Source organism: Pipistrellus hanaki, assembly GCF_964339955.1.
Source record: "Pipistrellus hanaki genome assembly, chromosome: 7".
In the NCBI taxonomy this organism is placed as follows: domain Eukaryota; kingdom Metazoa; phylum Chordata; class Mammalia; order Chiroptera; family Vespertilionidae; genus Pipistrellus; species Pipistrellus hanaki.
The window spans coordinates 78,532,543-78,548,212 of NC_140509.1; the positions used below are offsets into that span (position 1 = coordinate 78,532,543).

General features: G+C 45.2%; 1 protein-coding gene across 1 annotated transcript in view; it reads right to left on the minus strand.

The window, feature by feature from the left end:
- Positions 1–645: 645 nt before the first annotated feature.
- The window catches only part of DCBLD1 (discoidin, CUB and LCCL domain containing 1), a gene marked incomplete at its 5' end in the record, with an annotated part of 55,250 nt that continues 40,225 nt past the window's right edge, over positions 646–15,670 (minus strand). Inside the window, 9 exon segments of the mRNA XM_084890136.1 lie at positions 646–2,691; positions 3,996–4,115; positions 4,987–5,036; positions 5,446–5,560; positions 7,592–7,690; positions 7,792–7,939; positions 9,109–9,233; positions 9,603–9,809; positions 11,249–11,289. Of these exon segments, the coding sequence (XP_084746262.1) occupies positions 2,192–2,691; positions 3,996–4,115; positions 4,987–5,036; positions 5,446–5,560; positions 7,592–7,690; positions 7,792–7,939; positions 9,109–9,233; positions 9,603–9,809; positions 11,249–11,289 (1,405 nt within the window). The 3' untranslated portion in view covers positions 646–2,191.

Consider the following 15,670-nt stretch of genomic DNA (forward strand, 5'->3'; position numbering starts at 1 on the left):
GAAATCAGCAACACCGGTAATAACTGGCATCTAATCTCTAGGATTTGGTGAATAATTATTAGCTTCCCTCATTTTCATCCCCACTTCCAACTTAGGACCAACCAAGAGGAAACCAAATATGTCCCCCTAGTTAACAAGAGCTCCACTTCTAGTTAATCCCAGAGCCTCCCTCTTTCCCCACAGAAACCTCTCCCCTCCTTGCTGCCTTGGAGTCTCTCTCTGCCGAAATGCAAGTGACGCGGCTGATTCCACTGCGGTAGCTAGCAAGCTCTTGACTAGCCTCTGCTTGTTCTAACCTGGTCATCTTCATTGATTGCCACAACTTGCCCAGCCATCAGCTATTGTGCGGCCGATTAGGGTTTGGAACCAAGACCCATCTGAGCCCATGCTTCTCGCACTGTACCACTTGTCTGTTTTTGGAGTCTGCACCACCAGTAGACACCAATGAGAGGCACAGGCATTTGATTTGGCGTACTTTATTATATTAGTATGTATATAAAACCATGTGAATGCCACAGAGTATCCCATTGAGCCTCCACGATAACCACCAGATAGTCTGTGACATTCCAGCACCCTGGCCATTATATTTATATTTTTCACAGAAAGTTATAATCATACAAGATTATAATACATCATTAGTTGTTGTTGTTTTTTTTTGGTCTATGTTTTCTGTAAAACAAACAAACAAACATATTTTCCTCTTTGGCAAAAGAGGCGAAACCCCCCACAGTGAACTCACGAAGCACACTTAAATGACAGCCAGGAAGATGAGGTACAGCTGAGGTCCGGGCTCACGGGGAGTTAGACACATACTCCGGGTAAGTGTTCCTGACAAAACCAGTCCAGTCCCCAACCATCTCAGCCTCAAGAGCTCTACTTAGATTCGGCCTCGGTCCCTCCTGTAAGGACACACAGAGTATAATGTGCTATTTCTGGAACAAAAAACAACAACAAAAGGCACGAAGCATGTGGGCATCTGACCTCAGCAATATTTTCACTCTGAGGTACAAAAGCATCCGGCACAGTGATGCAGACTGGCATCGCTGTGCCACCTTCATTTCGTTGGGGGAGCCAGCTCTCCTGGCTGCTGCTCAGTCTCAGCACTTGGCTTTGCAGAGTGTGTCAAGGTGGATGTGCATGTGAAAGCCAGTCTCTGCCAGGTCTGACCTGAGGGAGCAGCAGTGTGCTGAAGGCAGTTCCCCTGGGAGGCGGGTTCTGGGGCCGGGCAGGGAGGCCCCTGCAGGCACAGGCCTGCCCAGTGCAGGCCCAGACCCGCCCGCACATCCACCGGAACCGGGGTCTCCAGGCCCGGCAGTTGCTGAGGTGGTTGAGTGTGTGTGTGTTTTTTTAATCTACAATCATAATGGCTAACAACCACCCTGGTGTGCTTTTCATGCTTCAAGTAATTTTAATTCCTTCCAGGAGAAGAATGCTAGCAATGCTTTTAGTTCTAGTTATCAAAGGAAAGGAAATGAGCCAGAGCAATAAGACGAAGCTTACACAGACCTGCTGCTAACAGTATCAGAGGCGCTATCTTGAACAAGGGAACCCAGTATGATATACGTGCCTGCAATAGCTGCATTCTCCCACGTCACCCCCGTGCAGAACCAACCTCGGGCGAAGTGAACGTAAGTTACTTTCATTCCCGTTAAATACAGCTCCGTACAGACTGCACATGGCACACCCGAGCAGCTCAGTGTCACAGTGTGAGACAGGAAAATGCCGTCAAAAAAAATCACCCCCCACCCCCCATTTTTCTAGCCTTAACAGAACCCCACAGGCTCCCGCCCAAAGGGTCAGAACAAAACCAACTGCACAGCTTTGTAAACAGTATGAGGTGGTCGCTGGGATTCCACCGCAGGATCCTATTAAATCACACATGCACACTCACAATCACACATACACTACACATACACAATCACACACACATCCACCTACACTCACAATCACATACATTACATACACCATACAACCACATACACACATACACTATACACCCACACAATCACACACAATCAATCACACACACACACACACACACACACACACACACACACACACACACAATCACACACACACACCCCTCCCTTCTCCCAGGGCCGCCCAGCGCCGTGCTCAGTACCACAGCAGGCTCCTTTCACATTGCGTGCACATTGCGTGCACATTGCGTGCACATTGCGTGCACATGTGTTCACAGGAGGGCCGTCACGGCCGTCTGGCTAAGGGGCTTGAGGCAGTCTCGGGGGGCTGAGTAGGCGTCGTGCAGGGGGTGCTGGCCGTCGGGCTCCGCACGCTCCGCGGGTAGGGGCGCTTTGGGCAGGTCGTAGCCGGGGTCGTAGCCGGGCTCGGGGCTGGGGGGCGCCGGGCTCTGCGGGCTCTGCGGGCTCTGGTAGCCCTGGTTCGCGGCGCCCTCGCCGGCTCCGGGGAAGGCGGCGGCGGGCGGGCGCGGGGGCGCGGGCACGCGGTAGCCGGGCTGCGCCGGGAGGGGGCGCCCGCGGGGCCGCTCCACGATGGGCGTCGCGTACTCGGGCTCAGCGTGCGGCAGCGGCAGCGCGTACTCGTGGCTGCGGGCCAGCGGGCAGCGGTAGTGGCCGCCGGCCCCGGCCGCCTGCGCCTCGGTGTCCATGGGCCGGAAGGTGGAGCCCTTCCTGGTGACGGTGCCGGTGCCGATCATGAGGGGCAGCTGGTAATCTGAAAGTCAAAGCGCAGGAGACACGTCACCGGTGCACCCGCCGCGCGGCACACGCACGGGCAAGGCAGCTGCTGGCAGGGGAGGGTGCCCGCGCAGGGCCTGTGGGCCAGGCGCGAGGAGGGAGGCCAAGATGTACCAGGCGAGGTGGGTTCTGGCTGGGCGATGCTCATCTCTGCCCCTGAGGCCTCTTCCCACTGGCACCTCCAGACTCTGACAGGTGCATGCACCAGCTGGGCACTGCCGGCCCGGGAGGCCCGGGGCCTGGCCCGAAAAGCTGCGTTCCCAGGGAGTTCCCCACGCTGCTGACCCTCAGCACGCACTCTGAGAAGCCAGAAGCTGCTCAGAGTGTGGTCTGGAGACGCCTGCATCCCCTGAGAACTGCCTGGGACAAATCTGCAGAGAGGGCCACACGAATGGAGAGCCAGTGTTTAGGAACCTACAGCAACCGGAGAGAGTAATTTTATGTCCCTTGAGTCTAATAAAAAAAAAAAAATAGAGCTTTGTAAACGGTCTGTCTTTTTGAAAATGTCATTACAACTAATTCATATGGTGTTTTAGGAAAGTATGAGTCCTGGATGGGTTAGAAATTTAAAAAACAAAAAACAAAAGCAAAAATTGGATTTTTCTACACAGACAGTTTGAAAAGCTTAACTCCCAAAGCTTGAGGATCAGGGATGCCCAGGCCATTCTGACACTGGACAGGTTTTTCACCTCTTATCTCCTCTCCTCAAGGGCAGAAGCTGTACTTAACTCATTGTTAGTCCCTCTTTCCTAGTGCCTTAATGAAAACCTACAACAAAACAGAGTAATGAAGAGTTTCCAGGTTTCAGTGGAACTTCGGGGCCATTGCTTTGGGTGTCATTGCAGCCCCTGCAGGTATAAGCCTCCTTGGCTGAACGGGGCTCTTGAGAAATATCTCAGTGTCAGTTTGCAACTCTGCACAGAATGCAGAAAGAAAACTTCATGCATTACTGATGTAAATGTGTGTGTGTGTGTGTGTTTTATTGATTTCAAAGAGAGGAAGGGAGAAGGGGAGAGAGATAGAAACATCCATGAAGAGAGAGAATCATCCATCCGCTGCCTCCTGCACGCCCCCTACTGGGGATTTGGCACACCATGTGAGCATGTGTGTTGACCCAGAATAGAACCATGACCTCCGGGTTCATGGGCTGACACTCAACCACTGAGCCATACCAGCTGGGCCACACATGACTGATTTAGAGGACCCCATCTAACCAGCAGGATTTCAGTCTTATTTTTCTCCTGGTCTCCCCTCTCCCATAAGCAGAGGCCCGACACTTACCAGCCATATCCCTGGTGATGAGATCTAACTTCTGTGTCGCCTCCTTTTCATTATCATAGCTGATGGTAAACTCAGCTGACTGATGCCTCGCGAAGGGATATTTAATCTGCTTCCAACAGTCTGGAACAAAGATGACAGGAAATAAGGCGATAGCTTAGAAGTACAGCACGCATTCTGCACGGCTCCATGCTGCGTTCCTCCATGAGCCACAGGCCAAGCTGCCATCTGCCGGCTGACCTTGTGATGAACTCAGGGGCAAATGCCTCACGTGTGTGTGTGGTAGACACAGCACACCGAGGGTGTCATAGCCACAGCAAACACTATCCCAGCCATGCGTTCCACTGTGCCTTTAAAATGTATCTGTGGGCCCATCAGGTCCCATATCTTCCTAATGCTAGACCCCCTGGCTTTCCATGGCATTTGGGACCCAAGGAATCAACACAGCTGGCTGTTTAGACCGGATGGAAGCTGAGTCCGGAGCCGTGTCTGAGATTCTCAGGGGCCCTGGCCCGTGGCCCTCTCTCGGGACTGCTGCTGACACCTTGCTTGAGCATCTCGTGTCCTAAGGATTCTCCGAAGCCCAAGCACAAACCCTGCCTAGTCCTGCCCCCACCTTCCCAGACAGAAAACTATAAGGGAAGTCTGCGGGTGCTGAGTGCTGGACAGTGTTGAGTTCACAGTGCACAGACGGTGCTTTTATAACTTCTCCTTGGTTAGAGGCAACGTGTTGGCCTCAATTCCAGTGCCAAAAAGAAGAATAAGGAATGTTGATAAATGATGGGATGATGTTGAACAAAAGGAGAGTAAACTGCTCCTAAAAACTCTGAATTAAAAAGATGAGACACAATATATTCTTTCCTTATAAATCTGTTAACTTAAAGGCTATAGATTTTATTTTTAAAAAAACAAAACAAAACTGAATGGTGCTTTTAATCAGCAGATCTTATCTCTTCCTCAAAGAATAAAGTTGAAGACAGAAATTTCAACCCACCTGTTTTTGAGGCTTTCACAGATGCATATGGAGTTCCTTTCTTCTTCCTCCTGGCAAGACAAGAAAATTCACTGGAAAGGTTTCTACATGATAAGTACTGTTTATAAAATAATACTTGAAACTTTCAACCCCCAGCCAACACGTTTGTAAAATACAAGTTAATATTTTATCTTGGAGGGAGCAATGTTGTCTTTCTCCACATAAGCATCTACAGGGTAAACTTTTAAAAAATATATATATTTTATTGATTTTTTTTTACAGAGGAAGGGAGAGGGATAGAGAGTTAGAAACATACTGGGGATGTGCCTGAAACCAAAGTACATGCCCTTGACCAGAATCGAACCTGGGACCCTTGAGTCCACAGGCCAACGCTCTATCCATTGGGCCAAACCGGTCAGGGCTAAACTTTTGTTTTTGTGATTGTTCCCATAAGTAGGGGAGAAATGTAAAGCCACGTACCTTTTAAGGACCGCAGAGATTCCAACAATCAGCAGGGCAAGGAGCAGCAGCGCGCCAGCCACTATTGCGACGTTTGCTCCTAGGAGTGGAAGCATCACGTTACAACAGAAGCGACCTGCAACCACATTTCACCGTCTAAAACTCAACCCTGATTTCAAAATCCTTCCAAGGGGTAATGCATGAGGAAATGAGTACATGCTAGGCATTTATAGACATTGGAAAGCAAGAAGAAAGAATTCAAAATTCTGGTTAAGGTTTAGAGAAATAAAATGTATTCCCTTCTCCCTACTTCCAAAGCAGCTTTCTTCTTATTACTATTAAATAATTAAAAAAATTTTTTTCAGTTACAGTTGACATAGAATAGTATATTAGTTTCAGGTGTAAAACATGGTGATTAGACATTTATATAACTTATGAAGTGATCACTCCGATACGTGTAGTAGCCACCTGACACCAGATAGTTACTATAGTTATTTACAATTTGTACACTTTAATCCTTTCCCCTTTTACACTCACTCCCCAACCCCCATCCCATGAGTCTGTTTCTTTGCTTATTTTGTTGTGTTGTTTTAGATTCCACATAGAAATGAAAAAGCATGGTAGTTGTCTTTCAATGTCTGACTTGTTTCACTTAGCAGATTACCCTTGGGTCCATCCGTGTTGTCACAAATGGCAGGACTTCATTTCGAAAGGCAGTTTTCAATGTTCTCCGGGGATTAACGCTTACTTTAAGCTTGTTACTTGGTCTACATTAGACTCCCAAAGTCAGAACGGAGGGAAGGTGTAAAGCTGTCCCACCCAGCCAGGAGCTATTCAGGCAGGTCAAGAATTCAGCCACACAGAGCTACCCCCTCGGCTCAAGCAGCCAGTTCCCCCTGAGAGTGGGCAGTTGGGACCTGGACCATATCAGAGGCCTGGGGGCCTGGGCTTCTGGTTACCAGAGCTTTGGACTGGAAGGAAATACAGCCTGCAGACCATGTCTTCCTACGGCTCTCTCTGCTTCAGAAAAGGAGGCCACTTTACCGGCACCGTGGCAGGCCCCCAGCTTGTGGGGACTACACAAACGACTCAGAAGGAGCAGTGTTTGTTTTCACCTGTTCTACCTGTGACTCTTGAGAAGAAAATATAGAGACAACCAGGAGTGGAAAAGTGTTGTTCATGCAAGAAAGGGTAAGGAACTTAGAAATTTACAGAAACATCCGTGGTGTTTCTTATAAAAGTAAACATTTTGGGGAAATTTAACAACTTAAACATCTAACAGTAAGGGAATGGTTAACTAAATAATGGTATTTCCATTTGAAAAGATACTATTAAAGATACGAATAATTGTGCTTTTCAACTATTTACTGACATTGAAAATGCTCATAATACCATGCTAAGTGAAAAATACATGCTCCAAGACAATATAGGTTGTGCTATCATTTTGTCTCAAAGTTATAAATATAAGTATAATTTACTTGATATAGTGGAATTTGGTGATTATCTATGGAAGCTGATTCATAGCATTTATATTTATATTATTTATATTTTTCTAATCTTTCCAAATTTTATAAAATTAATATATAAATTATTTATATACTGAAAAAAGAAATGTCCTTTTAACGTTCATTACTCAAATGAGTTATATACACTTATATGTTTAGAATTCAAAAAGTGTATAAGGGTATAGAATAAAGTATATCTCTTACCTCTTTTTCTCCTCCACAGAAAGCCAAATTATGTTTCCTGACATTGTTCCAGAAAAACTAGAATATATACATCTTTATTTTTCCTTTTTTTTACACACATATTACAGACTGTTCTATACCTTGCTTATTTATTTAAGTTGTCAATTTATCTCAGAGAACTTTCTAGATTACTAACACATTTTTTTCAATGGCTAAAGAGTATACCGTTGCATGGATGTATTATTATTTTCCCATAAAAGATTTACCTAGCATTCGAAGGGCAAACACTAACTTTTCTACTTACAATACCACAATGAGTAGCTGTAGGCATACATCATTTACACATGTGCAGATATCTCTGACACATCTGCTTCCAGCCATTTATATGACAAAGAAAAGAAATTCTGTTGAAGCTACCGTGATATCGGATGGAGCACCAGTTATACTCCTGAGGAAATCACAAAACATAAGTGCTCTACCTGTGGACATTTTTCCAGAGGGGATGAGTTTTGTGATTGTCTCATCTTCGCTTTCTGTGGCATCTGAACTGGTTTTGCGCCACACCAATGAATCGTTGCCTGAGAGAGAAGAGATATTGGAAAAAACCACATTCCTGACAACAGTTTGGGAAAGGAGATGGCCACCATCCAATTACTTACTAACCCACCAAGACTCCTACCTTGTGTAACCGGGCAACCAAGGAGCTCCACCTTTAAGGCAATCTTCTGGTACCACGTCTGGGGGATGACCCGCAGGTATCTGGCCACGATGGGAGGGATGAAATTGTTCATCACTGGGTCCCGAAAATTCAAGTTGCCCCGAAACACCTGTGGAAACAGGTAACCTTCTCCTGAAGATTCTTTTTTCTTTCTTTCTTTCTTTTTTAATATATTTTATTTTATTGTTATTTATTTATTTATTTATTACAGAGAGGAAGGGAGGGAGTTAGAAACATTGATGAGAGAGAAATATTGATCAGTTGCCTCCCGCACACCCCCCACTGGGGACGTGCCCAAAACCAAGGTACATGTCCTTGACCAGAATAAACCTGGGATCTTTCAGTCTGCAGACTGACACTTTATCCACTGAGCCAAACTGGTTTTGGCTCCTGAAGATTCTATTAGTCAGTTTTTTATTAACCCACTAGTGGCCCAGTGATTGAAATTTGTGCATGGGTGGGGGGGAGGGTGGTGTCCCTCAGCCCGGCCTGCACCCTCTCCAATCTGAGACCTCTCAAAGGATATTCTACTGCTGGTTTACAGGGATCGGGCCTAAACTGGCAGTTGGACATACCTCTCACAATCTGGGACTGCTGGCTCCTAACCACTCACCTGCCTGCTTGCCTGATTGCCCCTAACCACTCTGCATGCTGGCCTGCTCACTAAAAACGCGCCCCCCTCCCCCAGCAGCCTGATCACCTCCAACTGCCCCTTGGTGCCAGTGTGCTCGCCTCTAACTGCATTCCTGCCAGCCTGCTTGCCCCCAACTGCCCCTACTGCTAGCCTGCTCCCCCTCACCTTCCCTCCCCACTGGCCTGCTCGTCCCCAACTGCAACCCCCCCCCCCCCCCCGCTATTCTAATCACACCAACTGACCCCCACTGACAACATGCTTGCCCCCAATTGGCCCCCCTGCTGGTCTTCTCACCCACAACTGCCCTCCCCTCTTGGCCTCTAACCGCCTCAACCGTGGCCCTGCCACTATGGCTTTGTCCAGAAGAACATCCGGAAAGTCTCCTGGAAGTTCTTCCAGTCTAATTAGCATATTACCCTTTTATTAGTATAGATTCATACCTGGCTACATGAAACCAAAGCCAGGATTCTATGTCTGTTGCATTTTTTAAGACACTCTTGATATTAAAGATACAAGGTTCTGCAAAGGAAGGCCAAGTTACCTAACTAAGCTGGCACTGAGAATCTGTTTTCTGGAAGCATGCTGATAAAACGTATGGAGGCTTGGTCTCCTGCTCAGTTCTTTTCCCCCCGAGTTTATCTTACCTTCTTTTCATTATTCACACTTCCTTTGTAGGTCTTCCACCTGGAGTTGTTGTTCTTGAAGTTCATCATAAAACTCTTAACATAGAAGTTGAAATTTGGATATTTGGATTCTGTGGTCCGAATCCCTTGTAAGAAAACATTATTTTTAATGTTTTTAAATCATGTTACAGACAGCATGTATTTTAACTTCATGTTTCTTTTCTCCCTCACTCATGTGAAATCCCTAATCGTTTCACCGGCCAACGTGTCTTATTTCCATTGAGAAACCTGATAGCTGATGAGTGTTTTCACACTGAGATATACCATAGACAGTTTCACCATGGAGGTATCAGCTCTCTGACACATACATTCATGTTGACCACCCACATGCAAGTTCTTCCACCGGGACAATGTGGAGATTAGGATGCAGTGGACTTGGAGGCATCTATTTAGTCAGAAACACAACTGCAACCCCAAATCATTTTGCAATTGTGAGACTGCACTTGTGTCAGTACCTGTTATTTGCTTCTCCTCTCCCAAATCTATTTCCAGCCACTCTTGTTTGTGGTTCTTGCTGCTGTCCGCCAAAGACCATGACGGGCCGTGGTCCTGACGTCGGGTGTGGCCAGAAGACCAATGAACTTGTTCTCTAAACTCGTCGTCCCACTGCCAAGAATCTCTGACTTGCCCATCTGCTTCCAAACGTAAGGATGTGCTGCAACCTAGGAGAAAAGAGCACTGAAATACTTCAGATATAAAACCTAGAAATAGTTGTTTTACTTCCATTGTGATAGCAAATCCATTATTCAATTGCTAGTGTTTGAATGACTCAGTTTGCATTTGACTCCCTTGTATCTTGAAATGGTTGCTGCTTTTGTTTCCAATGGACCTTATGGAAGTCACATTCCCTGTAAGTGACATCTTAGTCCCTAGTGTAGACTTCCCTTTCTGACCTAAATTCATCCTGATTTTAATCAAGTGCAAGGGGCCCTAAAGGCTTAAAATGCTGAGGTTCTTGTCTATTCTGCACTCTGTACCTTGAAGAGCAGGTACGTCAGCTGCTCTGAAGATCAGTAAATTGTACATGACATCCATCCTTTGGACTGTCCATGTCCAAGGCAATTGGAGGGGCCATGTAAAGGCCACACTCCTCTTCCTGGACAAGGAAGACATCCTATTGTTCTTCTTAAAATATCACAAGATTACACAGAGTACCTTAAAAAGCCTTTATTTTATTTTATTTTTTGGTTTTTTTTTATTTTTTTAAATTTTTTTTTTACATATTTTATTGATTTTTTTCCCCCACTCCCTTCCTCCCACACATCCCCTCCCTCCCCAGAGTTTTATGTCCATTGGTTGTACTTATATGCATGTATACAAGTCCTTCCGTTGATCTCTTATCTCCCCCAGATCTCCCCGCTGTAATTTTACAGTCTGCTTGTTGCTTTACTGTCTTTATATCTATCTTTTGGTTTGTCAGTTTATAATGTTTTTTAATATCCATAAATGAGTGAGGCCATGTGGTATTTCTCTTTCATTGACTGGCTTATTTCACTCAGCATGATGTTCTCTAGTTCTATCCAGGTTGCTGCAAATGATGAAAATTCCTTCAAAAAGCCTTTATTTTATATACTCATGTTCAATAACTTGATTCAAGAAACCTACCAACCAAGTCGTACTATTTAAAAGCTTTTCTGGCCCTGGCTGGGTAGCTTAGTTGGTCTGAGTGTCATCCGATATGTCAAGGTGCGGGTTCAATCCCTGGTCAGGACATATAAAGGAAGCAACCAATGAATGCATAAATAAGCAGAACAAAAAGCAGACCTCTCTCTCAAATCAATTTAAAAAAAAAATCTTTAAATAATTTTCTGTTAAAATCAAACATGGAATTTATCTTAAAATAAATGTCATTTCAAATTTTCATTCTTTTTTGGCAAAAGTTTGAGAGAGCTTAGATTATAAAGAAATATATTTTCTGCTTAACATTAATATTAATTAAGCTTATTGTCTTGTGTATTGAGTCATAGCATACTTGGTAATGTGTGACCTGAGGGGGGGAAAACCCAAAATCCTTTAAGCTGTATCACCTGAAGGATATGGAAGAATAAACTGTCATGAGGAATTGGAAATATCAAATTCCTAAGAAAAGCATGATCCTTACCGTTGGAGGCAAACAGAAATCGCTTGTCTGACAGGGAACCACTGAAATGGGAAACACAAACAGAAAAAGTGAGCTGCTTACCTGGCTGTTAACGACTGGCACAGCACGATACCTGGCAGCACAGGACTCACAGAGTCTCCCCACAGCCCATGTCATCCGTATGGCCCCCAGCAAGGCCACTGATATCAGCCCCATCACTAGCATTCAGCATCAGGCCAGCAAAGGTAAGCAACTTTCCTAAGTTCATCTAGGTGACAAGTGAGCAGGACTCTGAGTCACTGCTTATGAATAAAAATCACTGTATTTGAGAAGAAATGCACAGATGTAGAGTTTCAGAAACAACCTTAAATCCCAAGCCTATATAATAAAAGCCTAATATGTTAAATGTCCAATGGTTGGACCAGTCACTATGACATGCACTGGCAACCAGGGTGCAGGCACTCTGATTGGTAGGTTAGCCTACTGTTGGGGTCCACCCCAGAGCCCTCCCACAGTCTCTCCCCAACCCCAATCATGCACCAGTGGGTCCCTTGGCCTGGCCCTGCACCCTCTCACAATCTGGGATCCCTCAGAGGATGTTGGAGAGCTGGTTTCGGCCCGATCCCCACAGGCCAGGCCAAGGGACCCCACAGGTGCATGAATGCATGCACTGGCCCTCTAGTTAATTAACATGTTGCAGACAGATCACAAGAATTCTCACTTCATATTACACAGTGTTTTACAAAGTATCATACTTTACCTAGTAAAAAGATATTAACTTGTAAGAACATGTAATAAAAACTTCAAAATGCAATGGGTATTTAATTTTAAAGCGTGCCATTACCATTTATGTAAAATGTATTTTGTACTCGTTCAATAGAAACTTATCTGGCCACTGGGTAAAGCTAGCAGTAAAACTACGAGTCCACAGTGTGTTCATATTTGATGATAGAGGCAGAAAGGATCACTGCCCTGAATACTTCCTTTGGTTCAGCATTCACCGTAAATGTCCCACTCACTGTCAACAATCAAAGACCACAGCGAGAAGTGAAGAAGCCTGGCCACTTTTAGAGGAACAGCATGCCATTTGCTAGCTGCCTTCTCTACAGACTTTTCTACCCTTTCCTTAGGGTCCTGCCCCAGAATGTTGTTCTGAACAACCTCAACCCAGTTTCTCTCTCTGATCGCACAGCACCACGCCACGAACCAGCGCCTGCTTCAGGATGACAAGGTACAGCTGTCACTGGGAGAAATTCAAAGCATTTCACTGACTGGCCTGAACTGGCCCTCACTGCTCTAAGACAGCCTCCAGCTCATCGGCATTCAGCTCTGGGACTCCAGAGCCCTGCTGCTCTACAGCCTGTGTGGAAGAACTTATTAAATTAGCCTTGTTCTGAGCTTGCCTTCTTCGGAAGAGAAGAGATTTCTAAGACCTAACGCCATATTTAACTTTCTAAAAATCCATCACTAACTCAATGGTGTAAAAAAATATAGAGAACCACAATAGAAAATCTGGAACTCTCAAGATTTATCTCATGTACATAGTACTTACTGTAATAGATACTAGAAGGAAACACAAAAAGGTAGATGTCACCAGCCCTGCATGGCTCAGTGGTTGAGCGTCAACCTATGACCCAGGAAGTCATGGTTCCATTCCCAGTCAGGGCATATGCCTGGGTTGAGGCTCTATCCCCAGTGTGGGGTGTGCAGGAGGCAGCTGATCAATGATTCTCTCTCATCATTGATGTTTCTATTTCTTTTCCCTTTCCCTTCCTCTCTGAAATTAATAAAAATATATTTTTTAAAGGTAGATGTCATGTGTGTGGCATTATTTTACAATCTGAGAATATGAGTTACATTTTAATATATATATTTTTAAATTGATTTTTTTCAGAGAGGAAAGGAGAGAGATAGAGAGCTAGAAACGTCGATGAGAGAGGAACATCGACCAGCTGCCTCCTGTATATCTCCTACTGGGGATGTGCCCGCAACCAACGTACATGCCCTTGACCGGAATCAAACCTGGGACCTTTCAGTCCGCAGACCGACGCTCTACCACTGAGCCAAACTGGTTTTGGTATGAGTTACATTTTAAATATCTAACTCTGAATTATATATGGTAATATTGGACAGAGAGTATGGAACTTAGAAGTACGCAGAGAACTCCAAAATAGTTAGAAAGAGCATGAGTACCTTCCCAACAACGTTTTTCTTAGAAGTAATAGGTAATCAAACTCTTTGGATTAATATTCTCTCTCACATTCTTTGTCTACCCTCAGGCAGGGACTCCATCAACCCAGGTACTCTCCATAAGGTTCTATTATAACCGCTGTCCCGAATGAAGTGCAGGCCCTATTCATTTTTCTTATGAGAAAACTCAGACCACTTGGGTCAGGGGACTTGACTAAGTTCACATTTAGTGGCAAAGCTGGGAGGAGGACCCAGCTCTCCTGACCTTTAAGAAAAGAGGCACAGTGTTGTGATTCATACTTAAACTTTTATTAAGATTCAGAGCCTTTCTTTGACGGATCTTCCCATCTTCTCTAATGTCCCTGCACTAAGTATTTCACTTGAAATTTGGCCCAAATAAACCCAAACGATACTGCTGCAAGCCTACCCTTGTTCCCTCTGCCAGGAAACATTAAGCTTTTCTGCTGTTGTTGAAACGGAGAAGTTATGGTAAGAGGGGTAACTTTGGAGTGACCCTGGAGAAGAAGATGCCAGGGAAGGCTCAGCTTCTAACAGCTCCTTCCTCACTTTCCTCCGTTATCAGCCGGAAGGGTTTTTTCCATCGCACTCTGTGGAACTAATGGAATATGACCATTTAGAGAATTCCATGGGTACGTGTCCTCTTTTAAAAAAGAAAACGCCCCTGGGATGTGGGGGTTCAGAGGCTTTCACAGATTCGGGAGAATGTATTCAATCAGATTCCAGGAACTGCCTGCCTTCCCGGCGGCCCACAGAAGCAATCAAGAACAGTCTGATGTAAACAGAAAGACAAGCCTTCCCGGCCTCCAGCTGGAGCCATCCTCCTCTTGTGAAGTCAGCACCTCTTCCTGATTCCATTCTGGTCTCCCCAGATCCAGGAAGTAGGCTGACCCCGGATGAACCCCAAAAGAGCCCTGGATATTTACTCTAGGGGCTCTTTCTTCCTCCGCTGCAATGCTTCCTTCTGTGTTTTTTCCTGAACACCAAACAATCATGTGTGGGAACAGAAGTTCAATGACCGCACGTACACTGGTTCCCCAAACCAGCACAGATAAAAACAAGTGCTCCCTGAAGATTTGGGAATATAAATGAATGAAAAAGCCTATCAGCCTACAGTTCACTCCTCTCCTAGAGCTAAAAGTCAGTGCAAAATCAGGGCTAGAAGGAAGAAGGGAACCTTGATAGAATTCTGGATTTCCTATCTGCTCACATCAACACAAAAATGGGAATATCTCTTCAAATACGGAATATGAAGCAAACATTTTCCTAATCCATTAATGGTTCAGATAGTGGTGCTGTTTTTTTGCACTGAAGTTTTAATTTCAAATTATATAAAGCAGCTTCACATGTATTAAGCTCAATTGATATCGCAGAAGTAATTGAGAACATAATGTTTACTATCACTCGGTGGTTTTAATAATTTTTATTCAAAAGTAAAAGAAAATCTTAAACCTTTCCTTACTCCAAACTAACATTTTTCCTTTTGGCCTTTTGAAGTGCTGGGCACATGGCCTTTGGACTGTAACTTAGTGAGCTTAGGCCAACACCCCCAAACCCAGAAATCATTCTTTTGTCTCAAAGTATACTTGTGAGTTCACAGATTGGTTCTTTGAAACATAAAATAAATTTTCTTACAAAAACAATGTTATCCTTTGTGGTCAAGATCCTTATTCGACACGCAATATTACTAAACTCTAATACATTCAAATAAAAAGTAATAGCGATAGCGTTGTAATTAGCTAGTTATTAATATGAGAAAAGGAACAAAGGGAAGGCCAGGCATTATAAACACAGCACTGGGCAGCTTCACTAGGAAGCTGCAACTTTACACACCCCAGGGAACCCCCAGTCCATTCCCTCACACCACTGGGGGAAGGGACTGGACAAAGGGGAAGACGGCTGCATGTGCAGTGAGTGGGGGTATGTAGGGAAGGTGCCTGTCAGTCAAACCTGGGAACAGAGGTCACTGGCTAAAGGGGGCAGGGCCACTGCAAGCCCCGGAAAATTTGGGAATACATAGTCCTCCAGACAAAGGAGCTCACTCTCTTCGTTTTCTGGTTCCTTTGGCTTTGTGCTCCTGCTTCCTTGCATTTCCTCGTGTTCCCTCCAGAGCCATGTGGCCTGTGGACCCCACACACCATGGGCTGATGGACTGCACCGGGAACTCAAGCTAAGCCAGCCTGATGCCAGATTGGACTGTGCCCCACCACGGAACGGAAACCCTTGGCAACGGCT